The 22645-nt window shown below is 44.3% G+C and overlaps 2 protein-coding genes across 9 annotated transcripts in view; one reads left to right on the top strand and one right to left on the bottom strand.

The window, feature by feature from the left end:
- The window catches only part of MYL4 (myosin light chain 4), a 28384-nt gene extending 11081 nt beyond the window's left edge, over nt 1–17303 (bottom strand). Inside the window, exons 1-2 of one of the 3 annotated variants that reach the window (XM_077780371.1) lie at nt 17068–17303; nt 891–1041 (exon numbers count right to left, since the gene is read on the bottom strand). In XM_077780371.1, the coding sequence (XP_077636497.1) occupies nt 891–1041; nt 17068–17090 (174 nt within the window). In that variant the 5' untranslated portion in view covers nt 17091–17303. Of the gene's footprint in view, nt 1–890; nt 1042–16696 lie in introns of all 3 variants that reach the window. The other 2 variants (XM_077780373.1, XM_077780372.1) reach the window with 2 other exon arrangements.
- A 125-nt stretch (nt 17304–17428) lies between these two features.
- CDC27 (cell division cycle 27) overlaps nt 17429–22645 on the top strand; it is a 71542-nt gene continuing 66325 nt past the window's right edge. For all 6 annotated transcript variants that reach the window (XM_077780344.1, XM_077780340.1, XM_077780339.1 and 3 more), the window contains exon 1: nt 17429–17596. Coding sequence is in view for 4 of the 6 variants with exons in the window: in XM_077780340.1 (XP_077636466.1) it covers nt 17570–17596 (27 nt within the window). In the remaining 2 variants the exon portion in view is untranslated. The remainder of the gene's footprint in view (nt 17597–22645) is intronic.

The raw sequence follows: 22645 nt of genomic DNA, 5'->3' as shown, positions 1-22645 counted from the left end.
CCTTCCTCGGCCCATCCCCTCCCAGACCCATTCCTTCAGCAGCTGGACCTGATAGCTGGGAGGCCTAAAGTGACTGAGTCAGCAGGCAGGGCCTACACCAGCTCCAGGGAGAGGAACCTTCTGGTGTGAGAGGGAGCAGGGAAGGCAAAGAGGGGAGAGGGCCAGGGCACCAGAAGAAACCAGGCTCCCTTCTCTCACCAGGTTAGAGGGAAGGTCTCAGCCTGCGATGGGCCAGTTCACTGCTCACTCCAGCCAGGAGCCCAGACTGAGGCCACAGAGGGAGGGAACCACCTGGGGAGGGGTGGGGAGGGAGAGGGAACCAGCCTCCTCTCACCTTATCTAGAGCCTCTCCTACCCCACGACCCACCCACTGCAAGGGTCTTACAGGCAAAGCCTTTCCCAGACCCCCTGCTCCCTCACTGTTTAAATCACTTCCTCCAAGATGCACTGGCAGTTAGCATTACGTGTCTCTTCTCCAGAAGGACACTGTACTACCTCTGAGGAAAGGGCCAGTCTCTTTTTCTTTGCTATGGTGGCTCCCACAGTGCCTTAAAATTTAAGGCTGAATGGTTGGTTGGTTGCTTGCTTGCTTGCTTGCTTGCTTGTACCTCCCTGCCATTCCTAACTGTGCTGGGTAAATTAGGGGTGACAGAGCAGAAACCCATTCCTGAGGGGAAAGGCCTTTGGGGGCTTTTCCTTTGGGGTTGTAACCCCAAGTACCCCCACCAGCTCCGACACCAGCTCCCCCGCCCTGTGCACTGTGATGTGGGGCATGGACACCACAGCCCTCACCCCAGTCCCACCTCCAGGAAGTAGATCTCCAAGGTCCAAGACAGCCAGGATCCTGAATTTCATCCCCTCCTTCTTCCCAGTGGTGGAGACTCACTCACCTTGACACTCTTGGGGTCAAAGGCAGGTTCCTTGGGGGGTTCTGGAGCTGGGGCAGGAGCAGGGGCTGGGGCAGCCTTGGCTGCTTCCTTCTTAGGCTCAGGCTTCTTGGGAGGCATGTTGTCCTGTTGGGATCTTCGGTGGAGGTGGGAGCTGGGAAGGAATCAAGAGATGTGGCGCCTGGGAGATGAGACAGGAGACTGGGCCGCCTCCCTCCCCTTTTATCCTGGGCAGGAGCCCCCACAGAGGGGCTGGGTGAGAGCAAGAGCATCTGTTCTGACTATAAAAGGAAGAAACACCAGCAGGGTACAGCTGACAACTGTGTATTGTCACCACGTTTGGGGCAATGAGCCCCCCACCCCCACCTCACACTCCTCCTGGCCTCCACCTCTGGGACAGGCTGAACCCTTCCTGCCAATCGGTGGAAACCCAGAGGGGCCAGGGAAACAGACCCTCTCAAAAATGCCAGAGTCCAGCCAGAGAGATGAGCTGACTTGAGCAGTTGATAACCCTCACACAAAGCCCAGGGGAGGGTGAGGCTTTTTTTAGCCCCTCCTGAGCAGAGGCAGCCCACTGCACATTCCTTTTAAGCCAGGCTCCTTTAAGCTGAGAGCCACTCTGGGGCCTCGGCTCTGCCTCCGGCCTGGAGCCCTGAAGCAACAGCTGGTCCAGTCAACCCACACTGTCCCCACACCCTCCCTCTCCACGGGGTAAAGCCCTCCATCCTCCAGAGCAGGCAACCCAGGAGCTCCATCGGACTCAAGTCCCTGGGTTTATCTCCTCCTTCCCCACCAACCTCAATCATTCATTTAACAAGTACTGAGCACTGAACTTGTGCCTGGGGGGTCTCAGGTGAGAGGCAGGGAGGTGTGGCTGAAAGTCAATGAGGCTGGAGGTCAGAAAACTAACTCACTCTGTGCCCCTGGACTCTGTGTGTATGCATGTGCAGGTGTGTGTGTGTGTGTGTGTGTGGTACTTACTGTATACCAGGCAGTTAAGTGCTTTCATATAAAACCTCATTTCATCTTTGCCACAACCCTATAAAATAGATATTATTATTACTCCTCTTTTGCACTTGAGGAGATTGAAACTAAAAGTGGTCGGGTAATTAGTGTCACTCAGCTAATTAGCTATGACCTGGATTACAGCCCAGGTGTGTCTGATTCTAAAGTTTATGCTTAAATCATTGATAGCACAATCCAATTTATGGGGCAGGTGTGCACAGATACGTCCATGTCCATCAGAAAGCTCAGGATGGTTACACACTAAACTGTTAGAAAGAAATACCCCTGGAAACTGGGGGGGGGGGGGTGAGAAGGGAGCAGGACAGCAATTTGTAGTTTTGTACTGTTTTCACTTCCTGTATTAGTGGAAATTTTTACAATGAGCATGTACTGTTTTTGTAAAAAACGTTGGAAGTCTATAAAGTGTTCAGAAAACATCAACAAAAGCTTATCCACCACACAGAATTGGTTTGAGCTGAACTTTAAGACTACAGTTCAGAGGGTAAGGAGAGGGCAAGCTGAGAGAAGCAGAAAAGTCCAGTTTCCTCGCCTCTAACACAGGGTTGCAGACTCCGCCACGCCGGCTCTCTGCCAGCTCCCCGCCAGCTCCTAGGGTTGCAAGTCCGGGAGCCAGCAGCGCCCACCGGCCCATTCTCCAGGCTCCCGAGCCCACGCTCCATTTCCCAGATCTTTCCTAGCTGAAAGGGCCCTTAAAGTCGGTCTTATCCTACCTGGTTTTGTAAGTGAGGAGTCTAATGCCCAGAGAGACCTTTAGGCAGCCTCCAGACATCCAGCTATTTATAGGCACAGCTGAGCCAGCTAATTCTGGCCCCCAGTGTGTGGAGCTTACTCTACTCCACCGCTCCTGTAGCCTAGGTGTGCTCTCGCCACTGGCAAGCAGGGAAGCCTTTAAAGGAAACTGAGGCAGGAAAAGGGGCCAGGACTTGCCCGAAGGGGAACTAGAGCAGGATGCAAACCCTAGGCCAGTACTGGTCCTGGCTGGGACAGCAAACAGCTGCTCGCTCTTTCACCTCACCCTACCCCTTTTCTGCCTCACCTTCTTCCTTTGACTTTGTGTTACCTGCTTCCCAGTGCCTCTGCTTGCACCTTTCCTTTTCCCTGTCTGTCCCTTCCCTGACATCCTCATTCCCCACGGGGCTGGGAGCCCAGGTGGTTGGTGAGGAGGAAGGAGGAGAGCGGAAGCCCTGCCTCTCCCCTCCTCTACTCCCACTGCATCCCCTTCCTGGACCAGGGGTGCTGCAGGTTTGCGAAGACACACAGGCCAGGGCTTGGTGGAAGGCTGCAAGCCAGAAGCACAAAGATCCAGACACTAGCCCTGGCCTGGCCAGCCACTCCCCCAATCTGGGCCTCAGCTTGCTTATCTCTAAAACGAGAGATAATCAGGAGCTCTCAAACAGTGCTCAACAGACACCCAGGTCTTCCTTAACTTCTTCTGGCTGTAAGGGACACAGAGAGGCCAGGTTCGCAGCTCTCCCTGCCATTTGAGCCAGCATTACTCCTGAGTTTTATGTACTGGAGCCCCAGGATCATTTTCTAAAAAAGTATTCTGTGGTTTAAGAGTCTAAAAATAACGGCTGATTGGGATGCTCTCAGACGTCCCCTTCCCGCTAAGAAACAAGTTATTCTCACCATTCTAATAAGAAGTTTGATCCTCAAAAGAGTTGGCGGCGGGGTGGGGGTGGGGGCGCCTGGGTGATCTGTCAGTTGTGTCAGACTTGATTTCAGCTCGGGTCATGATCTCACTGTTCGTGGGTTAGAGCCCCACATTGGGCAGTGCAGAGCCTGCTTGGGATTCTCTCTCCCTCTTTCCTTTAATTTCATTTATCTTTTTCTTTTTTCATTTTTTTTACATTTATTTATTTTGACAGACACAGTGAGACAGAACACAAGGTAGGGAGGGGCAGAGAGCAAAGGAGACACTGAATCTGAAGCAGCCTCCAGGCTCTGAGCAGGCGTTCAGCAGAGAGCCCAACATGGGGCTTGAACCTACCAACTATGAGATCATGACCTGAGCTGAAGTCAGATGCTCAATCGACTGAGCTGCTCAGGTGCCCTTTCTTTTTCTTTTTCTTTTCTTTTCTTTTCTTTTCTTTTCTTTCCTCCCCCTCTCTCTCTCTCTTTCTTTCTTTCTTTCTTTCTTTCTTTCTTTTAATTCTAAGGAGAAGCAAAATATCCAGTCTGCTTGGGAACAGAGCTATGAGCTTACAAAGCTGGGAAAACCAAATGGGGCTCGCTGAGCACTTGCCAACACGGAAAGGGTATGTGTGGGCTTTAGAGGCAGACAGACAAGCATAGGGCTGAATCCCCGTTTTGCATTTCCTAATCTTGGGCCCAGTTCCCTAAGGACCTTCCACAGTAAACATTTCCTTCTCAAGCTGTTGTGAGATCTGCGTGAAACATCGTAAGCAAGCCTCACAAACCATCCCTGGAACCCTGGAAACACTCCTGGCTGTGAATTTCATTTTGCTTTCCCAGGCAGATGAAGCTAGACAAATGTTCAGGTTTCTCAGGCTTCCCAGAAGGAATTCTAGGAGGGGGGACCACAGGGAGGAGGGACAGGTAAGGTGGCAGTGGCTGCTGGGATTATAAGGTGTGGGTTTAGGAATGAGGAAGAGGTGGAAAGGAATGGGGGCGGGGGGAGGATGGCAGCTGGGTAGCCACAGTGTGACATATTTTGTGGCTCCAAAAGCATGTAGCAAGTCCCCTGGGCCAGGAGGCCTGCGTGTCAGCCACACTCAGATGAGGTGCCAGCCTGCCTGAAACCGTAGGCCACAAGTGCCCCAGCAGGGGAGGAGACACTCCTCAAACCAGTTTCTGATTCTTTAAGCAACGCCAGCTTAAAAAGTGTCTGGCATTTCAGCAGCAGCTAGAGGAGGATGTGGTTTTCCAGGAAGAGCCATGCATCAAGAATCAAGACACCGGAGGCTGGCCTTGGTATTACCACAGCTCACGATGCCCACGGTTCACAAGGGCCCGTTACTGGAGTCAGAGAGTTCACTTTCATGGTCCTCATTCTGCTTCACAGTCGCTGACTCTTACCTCCCTGTCCATCTAGAGTATCCTGCACAGGATCTGTGACAGCCTCCCCCTCCAATAAATGTGGACCAATCAGAGCAAAGAGAAGAGAGAAGGAAAGCAGAGGCGGGGTGTGAAGAACTGAGTGTGGCAGGGGTCCTGGCAACCTAACCAGTACCTCTGGGAGGCACCAAATGGTTCCTGAGCCAGAGCCGCCCCAGCGCCCTCATACGCTTTCACCGGAAGGACGTCAGACTCAGTAGATGGAAAACGCAGGACAGAATTTCATACCAACCCATTTATACCCCACGTCAAATTCAGAGACAGATGCACAGAGAACTGACATCAGCCCTCCTTTAGTCTGGGCTTACGCATGCTCACTCGCCCTTCTCCCCTCCCCTCTAGCCACGCAGGGCCTGTGTCCTGTCCTGAAAAAGATCCACCAGAGTCTCCTGCCTGGGATCAAATGCTGCTGACAGCAGGCCTGGCTCTTAATGCCTTGTCCTAGTCACCCTCCCTCCTCTCTTCTGGCCAACGCATAAGCTAGACATCATGGGGCAATGCCAACACTAATCTGTCCCCATACAGGGCACTGGGTGAATCAGCAGAGGGTAAGAGGGACCACTCAGGAGCCAGACTGCCTGGGTTAGAGTGCTGACTTAGTTAAGCAACCTAGTTAACTTCTTTATGTTTCAGTTTTCCCATCTGCAAAATGGGGCAGCCAACATAACCTCAGAGGGTTAAATGAGTTAACACGGGTAACATCCTTAGAACAGCGTCTAACACAGAGCAAGTGCTCACAATCCTTGAGCTTGCGTCCTGATTGAAATACTGTGGATGCTGCTCCCTCTCTCAAGGTCAATAACAGAAGAATTATACAGAGAAAACACCAAGAAATGAAAAGAACTATGAGAAGCCCCTTAGATGAAGGAGGTGATGGGGTGTGTGTGTGTGTGTGTGTGTGTGTGTGTGTGTCAGAGAGATGTAGCCGAGCATGGCTGTGGGATGACCAGGAAAAAAACAAAATAGGAGCTTTGGGGTTCTGATCCCTCTTTCCCACCACTACTGCCTTTGAACATAGTGATGCCCCATCTCCTGTATGACTCAACCCTGTGATCCAGGTGTTGGTTACAGTAACATCAGGACACTGAAGATGCACGGTGCTTGGAAAGAGCTGATTAAAAAAACCAAAACAAAACAGGTAAGAGGCAACTGAACTTTGGACAGTTGTTTTCTCCCTCATCCCCTAAACTCATAGGGCAGATGAATTACAATTTAAAAAGTGTCTTTCTTGGGGTGCCTGGTGGCTCAGTCAGTTAAATGTCTGACTTCAGCTCAGGCCATGATCTCATGGTCCATAGGTTCTAGCCCTGTGTCAAGCTCTGTGCTTACAGCTCAGAGCCTGGAGCCTGCTTCAGATTCTGTGTGTGTATCTCTCTCTGTGTCCCTCCTCTGCTCACGCTCTCTCTCAAAAATAAATAAACATTAAAAAAGTTTTTTTGAAAGTGTCTCCCCATCCCAAGGCTGCTTCACTTTGCCCTGGGGGCGGGGGGAGACTGTTCTCAGTATTAGGGCTCATTTACCTCCAACCCTTACCCCATCCCTGAGCTCGATGGCAGTGGCATGCACTGTCGGACAGAGCAATCTATGTTCCAAAATAACAAGGCAGGTGAGGACCACAACTAATTCAAAAGGACACAACCTACTTGATTACAGATTGTACCTTAAGTAGAAATATGACAACAGGCCAAGATTTTAAAAGAAGCCTAGTACATCCTACTCTTGATTTTGGCTCAGGTCATGATCCCAGGGTTGTGCGATCGAGTCCCGCATTGGGCTCCACACTGAGCATGGAGCCTGCTTGAGATTCTCTTCCCCCCTCTGCCCCTCTCCCCAGCTTTCTCTTTCCCTTAAAAATAAACAAGCAAACAAATAAGTAAATAAATAAAAGGAGCTTAGCTTAAATATGCTAAAAGAGATAAAGGGAAATATTACCCCTATGATACAGGACAAGAAAACATAAAGAAGAACCAAACAGAAATATCAGATATGAAAAGTATAATAGTTGAAATAAGAAAAAAAAAGCTTTGATAAAATAAGCAACATATTAGGTATAGAAAATTAATAATTAAAATAGAACACACAATAGATTTGAAAAGTAGCATAAAGGACACAGCTAGAAAACATTAGGAAATTGAAGGGCAAAAGAATGAATATCTTACAGGAGATAAAGAGAAAGATGAGGCCCCTGGGTGGGTCAGTCAGTTAAGTGTCTGACTTCAGCTCAGGTCATGATCTCATGGTTTGTGAGTCTGAGCCCCTCACTGGGCTCTGCATTGACAGCTCAGAGCCTGGAGCCTGCTTCAGATTCTAGGTCTCCCTCTCTCTCTGCCCCTCCCCCACTTGTACTCTGTCTCTGTCTCTCTCTTTCAAAAATAAACATAAAAAAAAAAAAGAAAGGCAAAGAAATAGAAAAGCTAGGGAATACATGGGATAGAGGTCGAAGTGCTTTGTGGCTTAAAAGGGCAATCAAGCTGAGTAGAGAGCTGACAGAAATCCCACCAGTTCAGGAGGGACATGAGTAAGAAGGTTCTCTGTAGCATGACTTACAGTGGGAGGAGGTGGAAGCAAGGTGAGTCTCCATCACTGAGACAATGCCATGCCTATTAGAAGCAAAAGATTAGATGTATACCCAGAAGAAACACAGTGATGAGTAAGAAGCTGAACAAGATATAAGCCACAATGACACTTCCATAAATTTAAAATATCTGCATATAATCTCACTGATGCCACACTGCATATGAACATGCTACAACTCAAGCTCCAAGGAAAGAAAACTCTTATGTGCAACTTAGGTAGGTACAAGATTTTCTGCTAAAATTGAAGCCTCTCACAGTGCAAATTAATACACACTTGTCTAACATAAACATGCAGATTTTAATCAACAGCTTTATGTAAACTAGCTGCAAAAATGGCAAGAAAAGTTTAACTGTTTTGTTGATATTAATAAATTCAGAATTCCTTTTCAATTTATGCAATGTCTTCTTGAATTTCATGTTAATAATATGGACTTTAGGGGCACCTGGTGGCTCAGTCCGTTGAGCATCCCGACTTTGACTCAGGTCATGATCTCACGGTCCATGAGTTCTAGCCCTGCGTCGGGCTCTGTGCTGACAGCCCAGAACCTGGAGCCTGTTTCAGATTCTGTGTCTCCCTTTCTCTCTGTGCCTCCCCCACTCATACTCTCTCTCTCAAAAAAATGAATGTTAAAAAAAATTAAATAAAGTAAATAAAATAATATGGACTTGACACAAGAGTTAGTGAATTAACTTAACTTGGACCTACTTTTGATACTGATATGCTTTTGCTTCAAAGTCAAATCAATTCTGGGGTGCCTGGGTGGCTCAGTCGGTTAGGTGTCCAACTTTGGCTCAAGTTATGATCTTACGGTTCGTGGGTTTGAGCCCCGCATCGGGCTCTGTGCTGACAGCTAGCTCAGAGCCTGGAGCCTGTTTCAGATTCTGTGTCTCCCTCTCTCTCTGACCCTCCCCTGCTCATGCTGTCTCTCTCTCAGAAATAAATAAAACATTTAAAAAAATTTTTTTAAGTCAAATCAATTCTTTTAAAATAGATGAAGCTATTTTGTCCATTTTGGAGGCAAAAATTAAAGGAAAATGATTTTTTTGGTACTTGATTCAGGTATTGGAAAATTTTAAATTATGCTTGGAACAACTTAGTATGTGAATCTACTTTTTCAACTGTTAAGTTACAAAATCTAAATACAGATCAAGTATTTCTGATGAAAATTTAACATCCAAACCGAGATATACTGTAAGAAAAAACACACTGGGTTTTGAAGACTTAGTACCAAAAAAAAAAAAGAATGTAATGCAGCTTATCAATAATTTTTATATTGTTTACATATTAAAATAACATTTTGGCTCTACTGGGTGGAATAAGATATATTATTAAATTTTATTAAGTACATGCATACTAGGAGCATTACCTGTTATTCAAGAACACAGACAAACAAAAAATACACATTAAAAATATCTGAGGGTTGGGGCTCCTGGGTGGCTCAGTCAGTTAAGCATCCAGCTCTTGATCTGGCTCAGGTCACTATCTCACGTTCATGAGATTGAGCCCCGTGTAGGGCTCCCCGCTGAGCATGGAGCCTGCTTGGGATTCTCTCTCTCCCTCTCTCTCTCTGCCTCTATCATACCCTCTTCCTTTCTCTCTCTCTCTCTCTCTCTTTCAAAATAAACATTAAAAAACTTAAAATAAAATATTTGAGGGTTGCTTATGGTGAGTGTTGTTTGGATGGGATGGAGCAGTGAGATAAAAGGGAGTAAATAAAAAAATTAAACAAGAGAGGCCTTGCATGGACCACTGATGAAAGAAGGCTACAAATTAAGGAGAATGATTAACCCAATCCCCTGTATCTAAGATTCCTTGTGACCACAGAAGAAGGAAAAAAGCAATGAAAAACTGAAGTCTCCGTGACCTTCAAAACCCAGAACACCAAAGGTAAAGGTGAGAAGGAATGGAAGGATCTAAAAGCACAATTTCAAAGACTGTGATAGCACTGGTTCTCATCCCATCCAACTTCATTTCTTTGGCTGTTTAGTGTAGGTGGAGAAGGCTACACATTTGGCCTAATCACTTAGAGTCCATCTAAATGGTTGAAGCTAATTTCTGTGATCAGGGCAATGCCGCCTCGTGCTGTATCTGTGAGCTCAGCTGTGGGAGGAGGACGTTGGGAGGGCCCCCAACAACAGGTGGGGTAGAGTCTGAGACTCTAAAGCAGAGGGCAGGACAGCTGGTGTCTGGCAAAGTGATTTATAGTTGAAAAGCAACAGGGGGCAAGTCAGAATCCTCACAATCCTCATCAGTCATCCAAACAGCATTCCCTCCCGCCGTCGCCCCGCCCCGCCCTGACAACCTGTCAGCTGCAAGAGGTGCAGATAGAAGGGGGTGACTTGCCCAACGTCACACTATGAGTCATGGCAGACCTGACTAGAACCATGGACACTACTATAAGGCAACGGTGAGAGCTGGTAGAGCTGATAGGGATTCCCTTATGAAGAGCCCTGGCCCCCAAGTGAGGAAGGGAGCAAGAAAGCACCAATGACAGGTGGCCTGTCCCCGACAGTATGGATGGCTCCTAGCAAGGAAAAAGAGACTCTACCCCTTAGCAAGCACTTTTTCTCAACATTTGGTAACGTGTTTCTAAACATGATTCTCTTTTCTTGGTTTCCCTTTCCACCAACTTCTTCTTTTACTTCTTAAATTCTGACTTCCTCCCTAGCATTCCACCAATGACTTCTCTGTGGCTAAATCTAGTGGTCTTGTCTCTGGGCCTTCTCTGTTGTACTTATCATACCAAAGTTCTGTCACTGACCCTCATCTCCTGTATCTCCATTATCCAGTTTACTCTCATTCATTCATTCATTCATTCAACTAACACCCGTTAAACACCTACAGTATGCCCTTACTGTTACTAAAATTAGTAAGAGGCCATCCCTGCCCCCAAGGAGCTTCCTGTCTGGTGTGGAGGATGCAGATGTATAAATAGTTTTAATGTAACAATAAATACTCATACAGAGGTTTTAGAAGATGTTACATAACCAAAATAGAATGCATTTAGTTCTACCTGGAAAATCTCTATCTCCAGTCTCAATTTCTTTCCTAAATTGTTCAAGCTTCATATATTCAATTAAAATTTGGATATTTCTCACCCGAGGCACTTCAAACTCAATATATTTCAAACCTAGCTCATCAGCTACCTTCCAAATCATGTATTTGTGACACATAAAACAAGCAAACAGCAAGAACAGGGTCTATTTGAGAAAACTATAGAAGAGACTCAAGACTGGGACAGAATCAAGTCTGTGTTTAATTCATTGCTATGCAATTTATTCAGAGAAAAATTAAAGTTTGCCTAGAAGCTAAGAAGGGGAGAAACAAAGAATCTATTATTTGGTGAACGTCTTCTCCAGATAATAGCAATATGTTTTATCTAGCAATCAGGTATATATGCCCCTTCTGAGGAAAAGGAGATAATAGCCACTAGGATCATTCAATTCATTCTTCTGGTGTGACTATACTCAATAAGCAGCCTTCTGGTTGGAATCTGAATGTCCTTAAAAAATGGAATTGGATAAGAATATTTCCCACTGTAAATGAGTAACTTGTAACTATTTTCATTTTCCGTCTTTTTTCAGATTCAACTGATGAGAGAGAAAAAAGCAAGCTGAGGGCAAAACTTGAGCTGACATCCTGCAACCCCCGCCCCTTAAGTGGCAACCCCCTGCCTTAAGGTGAAATATATATATAGGCACTAGTAACCGCCTAAGAACAAAGGCAGGGGGAAAACAAATGGTTAACTGATAAAGATCAGTCATGTAGGACATGAAACTCCACTATAGTTTGTAACAGTCTTTAATGATTTACAAGAAAAACACAATCTCAATAATAGACTGCCAGGAATCTATAGACTCAACTTCCTGGAGACCTAGCTTCACCTTCACCTCCATAGGCTAGAAAACCCTATATAATCAGTCACTCTTCACAATCACAATGCAGTTCTTTCTGCCCATGGGTCCTGTCCCCGTGCTGTAATAAAAACACCTTTTTGCACCATAAAATGTCTCAAGAATTCTTTCTTGACCACTGGGTTCGCAGACCCTGCATCATAACATCTAGGATACAAGAATAATGGAAATTTAGAATTGCCTAGACTCCCTAGCAGCCTCGTTGCTGTGCTCCTGGCCCCTACTGTCTCTCTCCTCCAATTCACATAATCCTCAGCTGTTAGCATAATCTTTCTCAAATTCCATTCTCCTGAAGTCACTGCCTAGCTCAATCACCACCAGCAGCTCCCTAGGTCTATTTTACCAACCTAAAGTCATCAGTTTGGAACCCAGAGCTTATCAACTGTGCAATACACCACCATTTCAACCAAGTTTAAATGGCCTCCACTCCAGGAAAGCTAATTTGCTTACCATTTTTCTGCTTTCCTGTGTTTTTGAAGTCTGTCTAGCCCTCCCTGCCATAGGCCCGTGTAGGCCATCTCAGAGCTCACCTCAACCGGGATGCATTTGATTAGCCTCAACACTTCAGAATGCTTTGACCTGAAATCCCTTAGGGACCTATGTGCAAAGCCAGCCTGTTCTCTGGGTCCAGAAAGGAACAGTCACAAGAGCATCAAGTTATGACCAATAAGGGCTAACATTGAGTAGTGATGTCATTTACTCATCAGATATATTTATAATATTTTAATAACTTTATATTTGTGCAGGACACTATACTAAATAATAGGGACCTCAGGGTAAGGCAAAGTCCCTACCTTCATGGAATTTATATTAAACAGATATAATTAAAATTGCCATACATACTATGGAGGAAAAGAATAAAGATGTTGTGAGAGAGAATCATAGGGTAGAGCTAATAATTTTGGTTAGGTAGGACAGGGAATATTCTGAGGATGTAATATCAAGGCATGAGGCCTGAAGGATGAGTTGAATTTAGCTAAAGAGTAAGGGCAGGGGTGCCTGGGTGGCTTAGTTGGTTAAGCGTTTGACTCTTCATTTTGGCTCAGATCACGATCTCACAGTTTGTGAGATCAAGCTCCGCATTGGGCTCCTGGCTGGCGGTGTGAAGCCTGCTTCGGATTCTCTCCCTCTCTCTCTGCCCCTCCCCTGCTCACACTCTCTCTCAAAATAAACAAACCTTTAAAAATGTATAAATAAATAAATAGCTTCTCTTTGTTAAAAAAAAAGGGGCAAAGTGTTTTAGGAAGAAGTAATATGTATAAAGGATTCTACTTTAATCAGTATTTTTTAAGCATCTACTAAATATGTAATTCCTTTCAAAGAACAATAAAAAGAAATAGAAGGCCTAGCCTTCCCTTAGGGAGATATGATATAAATAATCTTGATTATATTAGTCTGCTCAGCATGCTATAAGAAAACACCACAGACTGGGTGAAGTAAACAACTGAAATGTATTTTCTCACAGTTCTGGAGGCTAGAAGTCCACGATCGAGGTGCTAGCAAACTGGGTTTCTGGTGAAAGCTCTCTTCCTGGCTTGCAGATGGCTACTTTCTTGCTATGTGCCTCATGTGACCTTCCCTCTACCCTCTTAGGTCTCTATCATGGACGTGCAAATTAAATTGACAAAAGACAGATTAACAAATTTTTTAAAACAAGAGTTAGAAACAAGAGGTGGTTAGGACTTAGGCATCTTACATACCATCTTAGCAAACAGCAATAAATTTGTGGAGAAGTGACAAAACAAAGGAGAAAAGTTTTGGCTTCTGGGGTAGTAAGTGGTGGAAAGGTAAATACATGGGGAAACTAACAGAAGATAAAGGTTATTTCAGTAAAGTTTGTGCAGATTCAAATCAGTGCCAATTTCTTGTTCTAGTGATAATGGTTGTTTTCCTCCTCCTGGTACAGGAGAGGGGAGAGGATACAACTTCACAAAGAGAAACCGATGTCCTGATTTTAGGCAAATGGGGGAAAGCAGAGAGCTCTTTCTGTGTTTGCTGCTTCCTAATTGTTTTCAGGTCAAAATAATCCTTATGCCAAAGTGACATATTCTGGTCTCCTTTGGGGAATGTAGAGTATAACAGGGAGGTGAGACAAGGCAGAGACTAGACCTTGGAGGACCTTATAAGAGAAGTTAACAGGTTTGTGTGATCTTCTGAGAGCAATGGGAAATCTTGAGTTGGGAGGGGAGGCTTAGGAGGGAGTCCTGACATGATCAGACTTGTTTTTGAGGGTAGGTAAGGCTGGAGAGAGGAAGAGACGAGAAGGTATATTCAGGGTAAAATTAGTAGGGCTTTTGTGACTAGACGTTAGGGTCAAAGAGAGAGTGGTTTCAGGCCTGGGCAATGGAGAGGACGGTGGTACCTTAAACTGACATGGGAAGTACTTCAAGTATGAGTAACAAGGAGTTCTATTCTGAACAAGTACCTATGAGGCATCCAGTTGGCAGCTAGGCATTCTGGTCTGTAGTTCTAAGAAGCACTCTGACTAGACATACAGATTTTGGAACAATTTTAGATGAGAGTAGAGGCCAAGAGAATGGATGGGTTTGGAAAGGAAGAGAATGTAGGGTGAGAAGAAGGCCTAGAACAGTCCCCTGAAGCATTCTAACATTAAAGAGCCTACAACGGAACTGATAAAAACAGAGCAGTAGGAGGAAAACCAGGAGACTGGGTGATCAGAGATGCCAAAGGAAGGAGATGATTTGATCAAGAGGGAGAAGCATACACAGGAGCAAATGCCTCAAGGTCAGGTAATATTAGATGGTAAGACAGCAGCATCAACAGGGACAAAAGAAGGTACAGACAAGGGGGACTGAAGGAATTCAGAAGAGTAATCTTGTTGGGGGCTATGTTTACAGCGGGACCTGCATCTTGGCAGTGATACCAAGTCTAGGTCCTTGAACAGCGCCCTAAAAGCCGGCCTCTGAATCTGAATGAACATGAAACAGACCAAGAGGCAGGCTAAGGAGAAGAGATCATTTACCATGTTTGGAATAATGCTTATTGTAACCCAGCTCCGTTCTCCAGCTAAACATATGTGGATAATGGATGACAGCAGGATGCCTAAGTGGTTGCTGGATGGCAAGTTAAAGTAGGTCAATCAGGAACACAGAAGGAAGTTAAAATGCTTTCAAAGATCCCATCAAAGCACAACTTCAAACAACGTGGCCTTGTTGTGGATGAGCAGAAAACCACAACAGATGTATTAGCCCAGTGAAGAACTGTTTGAAAAGAGATGCCATTTTTAGGGAGAAAAAAAAATCCCAGGAGATTTTAGAAGCAAATTGTAAACTCAAAAGCCAGATTTTAGAAGCAAATTCTAAGCTTAAGAGCCAGAGCACAAAGCATAAGACTCATTCTCACTCTAGATGCACATTTTCACACACGAAATATCATCATTATGTACCCTGTGTTGCAAGTTCCTACCTTCAAGTTTACAAGAATCTATGGCACAAAAATCTATTGGCAGCATGTTGTATGTAAAAGACTTGTGTGTGTGTAAAATGACCACAAGCTTTGCATGAGCAAATAATGTCACGTGCCAATTAAAAATGAAAATACAACTTTAGTCCACTTTACTAGAAGTGAACCCTATAATAAAAGCAATAGCCTTGGCGCTCTCTGCATTAATCAGAATAAATGTGGGGCACCTGGGTGGCTCAGTCAGTTGAGCGTCAGACTTTGGCTCAGATCTCGCGGTTTGTGGGTTCGAGCCCCGTGTCGGGCTCTGTGCTGACAGCCAGCTCAGAGCCTGAAGCCTGTTTCAGATTCTGTGTCTCCCTCTCTCTCTCTGACCCTCCCCTGCTCATGCCGTCTCTCTCTCTCAGAAATAAATAAAAACATTAAAAAATTAAAAAAAAAACCAAAACGGAATAAAAGTGGAGTGTTACAACCAACTAAAAGCATCACGTGTTAAGTGATATCTCTTGCCCATCTCCTTCTTTGCATTACTATTACAGATTCTCTCATCGCACATCTGGTAGACTGTTTCCAAAGTTGGTCTAGCAGTCAATTCCTTCTGGTGGCACAAGCCTTTTGTAGTGTCACGTTGCTACTTCTCCCATCTAGAGTCTATTTCTCCTCCCCTTGAATCCATGCTCGCCCTGTATCTTGCGTTAATCAATGAGAAGTGATGGGGGTTTGACTTACAAACCTAGACCTTAAGGGGCCTCATAGCTTCTGTTTTTACCCTCATGCTTGCCAGCCACAAAGTCAAAAATGGGGCTAGCCTACTGACTGATGAGAGAGAGACCAACGCTGAGACACGAGCCATGTGGAGATACGGAGGAGAGCTGAGGGGCTCCGCCAACAGCTAGCACCAAGGCCCCAAACATGGGAGTGACGCCATTTTGGACTCCAGCCCCAGTCAAGCCAATGACAGCAATATTCTAGATCTGTGCTATCCAGTATGGGAGCCACTAGCCACATAAGTCTATTGAATCCTTGGAATGTGGCTAGGGTGTCTGAAAATGTTCATTTTTAATTCACTTGATTTTAACTAAGCTTTAAGTAGCTAGTGACTACCCAGTTGGACAGTGTAGAAGATTCATAATCCTGCTTTAAAAAAAAAAACCATGGCACAGGGCAGAAAATCACCTTGGCACTTACCCTTTATGGTGCTACAAATAAGCAATTACTAGAGATGGTTGGTGGTGACAGATATAGCTCTGTTAACTAGTATTAAAAAATAAAAACAAAACAAAACCCCTCCCTTTAATACCACCCAAAGGAAGGAGGTAATCCATTCTAACCTGATTTCATCTGCATACAATGTGAAAACCAGAAAGGGAAATTCCCACATCATAAATATACCATGAGCTCCACATTTAGCTTAGAGATGTCCTGAGTAGACAATCAACTTTCAAAAAGTGTTTTCATCATCTACCAAAAACCAAAATGTTCACAGTTCCCTGGCTCACACATTTTGGGGGGAGAGGGAGCAGGAAGGAAACCTGAAAGAGCCTACTGTGTGTGTTAGGCACAGCCACATACACCAATCCATTTAATTCTTTTAATCATTATTTTCGGGCTAAGAAAATAGAAGTTCAGAAATGTGACTTGCCTAAGGACCTAAACCTAGTTCGTGCCAGAGGGAACGTTCAAAATCAAGCCTCCAGATTTCCCAATAGGCCAAACGCCTCTCCTGTCAGGAATAACAATTTCCATGATCTGGTCACCTAAGTCATTATTTCCAGTTAGTGACTTAACTCTTACCAGACTGATCTCATTTCTGCTTCCCTTCACTTGACACTCTTCTTCTAACTCCACCTATTCTTCAGAGTCCAGGTTAAGTTTCCCTATTTCCTTCCCTGAAACTTTTCTCATCTTAATCCCAATTTAATTCCCTCTCTTGGAATTTTTACGTCGCTTATTATGGGCGCCACATATAACAGTCTGTTACACTGTTTTTCCTTTAAAGAGGCCGTAATCTCTTCAGGGTGGACAGCCCATGTCCTCACTAGTCTTTGAAGGCTGGCAATCTTTCCAAATGTCCTAGTTCCCTTTGAGTCCGAAATGATGAATGAACTAAACTCAACAAATATTTCTTAATTCATTAAAGTCAACCCCACACTCTAGTGTTTTACCCTCTCCTCAATCTACCGCGCATCAACTGATCCGGAGAGCCTCAGTGGCGAGTGGAAGCGGTAGTCCAGCCACGTAACGCTCCCCGCCTGCTCCGGTAAGCCACGCCCAGCCGGCTGGTCGCCGATTGGGCGTAGCCCAGCCTGGGGTGGCCGATTGGGCGTGGCGTGCGTGAGTGAAGGCGTGGCCGAGAGGAGAAAACTAAGCTGTGGCTCAAACTCGGTAGTCCCCGGGAACCCTCGACAATTTCCGGCAACAGTCCCCTCCTCCGCTGCTCGGCCTCGGGCATTTCCGGTCTCCTTCGGGCTTTTCCGTCTGGCTCCCGCGCGGATCTCACCACTTCGGGTATTTCCGTGTCCCGCTCGGAGGTACTCGGCAATCGCTCGGCCTCCCCCATCCCCCGGTAACGGTCGCTGGTGAGTTTAAATGAGCCGGGGCTGGCCGGGCCGGAGCCGCTACGGGGGGGCCCTGAGGCACTGCAGAAAGTGGGCCTGAGCCTCAAGGATGACGGTGCTGCAGGAACCCGTCCAGGTAATGATAACCCCGCTCGCCGAGGCTTGGCTCGCAGCCTCGGCCGGGAAGCCGCGTATGGCCACTCCGCGNTGTTGGGGTGGGGGTGGTGGGGGGTGGTGTTCGGTTTTGTTTTTGTTTTATGTGAGAGGGCGGAGGGCCGATAAGATCGGTATTTTTAATACTGATTTCTGTTTTGGTAACAGACGTCCTATAGCCCACGTTGCTTTCCTCGCTCAGTGAATTTCCCACTGGACAATGATCCGGGAAGAGAACTCCCGAGGCCCAGCGCTGAGGGGCAGGCACCTATGTACGAGGGGAGGGAGTGGAAACGACAAATCTGGGTGGTTTTCTTTTTTTTCTTCCGTGACCTGTGTGATGGGGATCAGGAGTGTTTTGTTGTGCATGTTGATAATGCGTTCAGGAAATGAAAGACAAATAAGGGTTTTTACATCCATTTCGCTGTCCTTACACCAAGGTATGCTTTGACGCACAGTGCTCTGTTGGCATGGGAGAAACCCTGTTGGATTTGAGGTGTGATGCAGTGCCAAGTCATTTTCCCCCCTGCCATCTCAAGAAACTGAATCTTTTGTCCCTTACTGATGGACCAGGTCTGGGAGACTTTCAGCTCACCATAGGCTCTTTGACTTGAATAGAAGAGTTGACCTCTATCAAGTGCTGTCATTGAGTTATGGACTTTTTTTTTTTTGAAGTTAGAAAGCAAATCGATTTTAGAAATTACCTCCCATTACCCTTAATAGGCCTGTGATATAAAATAATAAATATTTTACTACATCGCTGCTTCCACATTTCCTTAAGTTTTCTTCCCAGAATGAAATATAAATTTCTCCCAGTTGGTTTCTTTTACATATAACAACTATTAGAATTTGAACCAATATAATGTGGAATTCTGTCTTAGGAAATTTACCTGTTTGTAATTGTATCAATGCTTCCAAAGCTGTTTCTTTCCATCCAGATTCCTCTTACTGGTAGAGTCCCTTTTAGGATTTTTATTTTTAGGCCTAATATTAAATTAGAAGTTATCTGTATCTTTTGTTGTTGTTGTTGTTGTTAAGTAGCCTCCACGCCTAGCATGGAGCACGGCCCTGAGATCAGGAGGCACCCAGGTGCCCTAAAAGTTATCTGTACCTTCTTAATGAATAAGTATATCTCTCAAGTTGTTTCATTTCTGTTTCATATTTTTGTAATTTTGTCTTCATTAATGATACATTTGCCTTCTCTGGCCCCAAAATTTTTCTCAAATGATAAACTAGTTTCAATGCTAGCCTATCACCACTATTTAATAACAATTTCAACTTGTGTAAAAACAAGGAGAAGAAAAAACTATGTAACCGCTTCCTAGATGGTACCCATCAAGTTTCCTCTTTCCTTACTGTATTCTTAGCAGTAATGCTCTTAGGTGTTTTTAAGGCTTAAAAAAGTCAAATTTGTCCCCATTTTCTTCCCCCATACTACCTTCGTCCATTAGATTTGGGACTGTGGTAGGAAGTTTTAGGATCTGGCTAGGTGAGAATTTTGGTTGTAATTTATAGTAGAAGAGGTCAGATATTCACTAAGGGGTCTGTAGCAGTTGGAGAAACCAGCAACTTTAGCTGCCATGCAGATCAACTGATTAGGGATAGGGCTGAAAATGGGAAGGTAGTGCTAAGGAGAAAATAGGACAGATAGATACTATGGGTTTTTTTAAAAACTATGATAAGTAATTGCATGTACTTGTAAAGGAATGAGAGGAAGTTGGAAAGTTGTTTGAGGCATCATGATATTACCAGGCATAGGAAAAAATTGAGCAACCGTTTGCTGCTTTTATTTCTTTAAAGTTTTGACATGGAATAGTCAGTCTGATAAACTGCATCAGCCTAAATATTAGCTGCTCCTCCAAACTGTCTTCTCATAGAAAAACTTTACTTTGTATTTGAGTCTTTACAAAAAGTCTCTCCTATTATGAGACAGAAATTCTGTCAATTATTTTATTTTTAATTGTTGGGGGAAGACACACAGCCTAAATGATTTCAATCAGTGTTAATTTGGATATTTATGAAATTCACCTGATAAAATTGAGTTTAAAAAAATCAAAGACATTTTAATGGATTTATCAGTTATTCCTGGGGGTAGCACTTCACAGACGTGTTGGATGAAGTTGTAAACACGCTTTGTAAAAATTGCCTTAATAAGCAGTATAGTAAGTGAATACTGTACACATGATGTTGTTTTAGAGATCATTTAGATAGTGAGGGAATACTTTTGGCTTGGAGTAAGATCTACAGGGATAGCATCTAGAGTGGATTCAAACGGTACCATATTTCAGGTAACTTAGAATTAAATGTAGTGTCATTAGAAAAATTGTGTTAGATGAGAAAATGGCTTTGTTGATATCAAAGATAGATGTGAACAGTTTCCATAAAATTGTTCTGTTCAATGAGAATAGAAAAAAATGAAACTTCCAAATTTTGTCATTTAAAAAATATGTATGTGTAACTTGGGCGCCTGGGTGGCTTAGTCAGTTGAGCGTCTGACTTTCGCTTAGGTCATGATCTTGCAGTTCATGGGTTTGAGCCCCACGTCGGGATCTGTGCTGACTGCCAGCTCAGAGCCTGGAGCCTATTTCAGAGTCTGTGACTCCCTCTCTGACCCTGCCCTGCTCACGCTGTCTCTCTCTCTCCTAGAAATAAATAAAACATTAAAAAATTTTAAAAAAATGTATGTGTAACAATTGATAAAGCAATAGGCATTTGATTATTCAATCTTCAGAAAAACTCATATACTTAAGTCAGCTGAAACACATTTATTAAACTTGGTAAATGGGAAATTAACCTTATATTTAGGTACAGTATAGTATCTTGAAGACACTGCACCTAGTATCTCTACTGGGAGAATAAGCTTTGAGGAATGTGGGTGGAGGAGGAGGTCATTGCAAACATATATAATAATTTCATTCCTTTATGGACTAGTGTCCTGACGTAGCCCCTTTTGTGCTTATGTTCTTTATATAGAGAAAGCATTAGGCAAATAATCGCAAATTAATGATTACAAACTGTGATAAGGACACTATAAATAGGGTGTTAGGAGAGAGACCTAAGAGGAGGGACTTGACCTGAGCCCAAGTGTCAGGTTTGCAATTGAACCACCAAAAGAGGTACTAGAAAATAGCAAAAAGTTAAGCAGCCTGAATGAAAAAATCCAACTGGAAAGAGTGTTCTTCACCTGCTATGTACCAAGCACGGAACAGTATAAACGACATTCTAAAATCTTCTCTAACAGTGGTATTAGGAAGGTCCTTTTTGAGCAAATAACATTGAAAAGCTGGGATCCGAAGGTTGAGAAAGAAACAGTAATTTGAAGAGCATAACAGGGAGAAAACAGTATGTGCAAAGTCCCTAAAACATAGCAGAACTTGGCATTGAAATAACTGAAAGAAGGCCAATGTGGCTGGAGTTGCATATTAATGCAAGGCCATTATAAGGAGTTCAGTTTTCATTCTAAGTGTGTGGGGAGTCACTGAAGGATTTTCAGAAGAGGGCTGAGTTGATGAAAATGTTAGATCTTTTGGCTACTATATGTGAAATGTAATGGAAGAAGGAGGCAAGAGTAAAAATAGTCTTAGAGGGGCGCCTGGGTGGCTCAGTCGGTTAAGTGTCTGACTTGATTTCAGCTCAGCTCATGATCTAATTGTTTGTGTGATCGAGCCCTACATGGGATTCTGCGCTGACAGTACCAAGCCTGCTTGGGGTTCTCTCGTGTGTGTTCTCTCCCACTCGTGCTCTCCCTCTCTCTCAGAAATAAATAAAAACTTAAAAAATAGGCTTAGGATGAAAGTAACCTAGACTAAAGTGGTAGTAGTGGAGTAGGAAAGGGATTGATAAATTCAAAGAATGTTTTGAACCAGTGAGACATGGAGACTGATTGAATGGGAGAGGGTGGGGATCAAGAATAGCTGCCTGGATTTCATTTTGGTGGTGCCATTTAATAAATGAAGAATTCTTTGCAAGGGGGACAAATCTGAAAAAGGATAATTAATCTTTTTTTTTTTAATCATTTGTTTGAGAGAGAGTGCATGCATGCACGGGGGAGGGGCAGAGGGAGATGGAGAGAGAATCTCAAGCAGGTTCCATGCTGTCCGTGAGGAACGTGACTCGGGGTTTGATCTCATGAACTGTGAGATCATAAACTGAGCCAAAATCGAGAGTGTGACACTTAATGAACCGAGCCACCCAGGCACCCTGACAATCTGTTTTGAACAAAATGAGTTGGAGATATTTGTGAAGCCAACCAGTAGAAATGTGTAGATAAAACCTCTGATCTTTTGAGGGGTCTAGTCTTGTTGGAAAGATAAGAATGTTTAACAGGAACAATTGGATAATGTTACAAGTCAGTATGTATTTAATTGCACAGATAATAAAGAAACTCAGGAAATAGATCCTTGTAGACTGGAAAAATGGGGTTTCTTGATGGAGTAGAACTTCAAGCTTTAGAAGATGGGAAGTGTTTGAAATGTTTGTGTGGGAGAAGAAATGAGTAGAGGAGAAAAAAAGAAAAAAGAGGAGAAAAATGGTTTTAGCATGGTATAACACAAGCAAAAGCACAAAGTTGAGAATGGTATTTAGAACTATAAAATATTATAGCTTTGGTTGGGATGGGAATTGAGATCAGGGAGAGGAAGGTTTTGCTAGCCAGGTAGAATCAGATTATAGGGGACTTCATGTCCAGGTCGAGGGGTTTATGGTATTGGTAGTATATAGCCATTATACATTTTTGAACAGAAGAATTTGCAATGAAAGCACTGCTTTGGGAAGATTAATCTGGTGCTTTTGGGAAGGAGGGACAGACAAGAGTTAGGGAGACATACAGGCTAGTAAAATAATGCAGATACATGGTGATGTACACCTGAGCTTCTCATTCTTGGCACTGTTGACGTTTGGGGCAAGCTAATTCTTTGTTATAGGAGACCGTGTCCTATATATTGTAGGGTGTTCTGCAGCATCCCTGGCCTCTACCCACTAGGTGGCCCCCTCTGTTTGTGACAACCAAAAATGCCCCCCCCCCACCCAGGCA

This window comes from Crocuta crocuta, unplaced genomic scaffold (genome assembly GCF_008692635.1).
Source record: "Crocuta crocuta isolate KB4526 unplaced genomic scaffold, BGI_CrCroc_1.0 scaffold288, whole genome shotgun sequence".
Classification (NCBI taxonomy): domain Eukaryota; kingdom Metazoa; phylum Chordata; class Mammalia; order Carnivora; family Hyaenidae; genus Crocuta; species Crocuta crocuta.
This window is presented reverse-complemented; position numbering and strand designations above follow the sequence as displayed.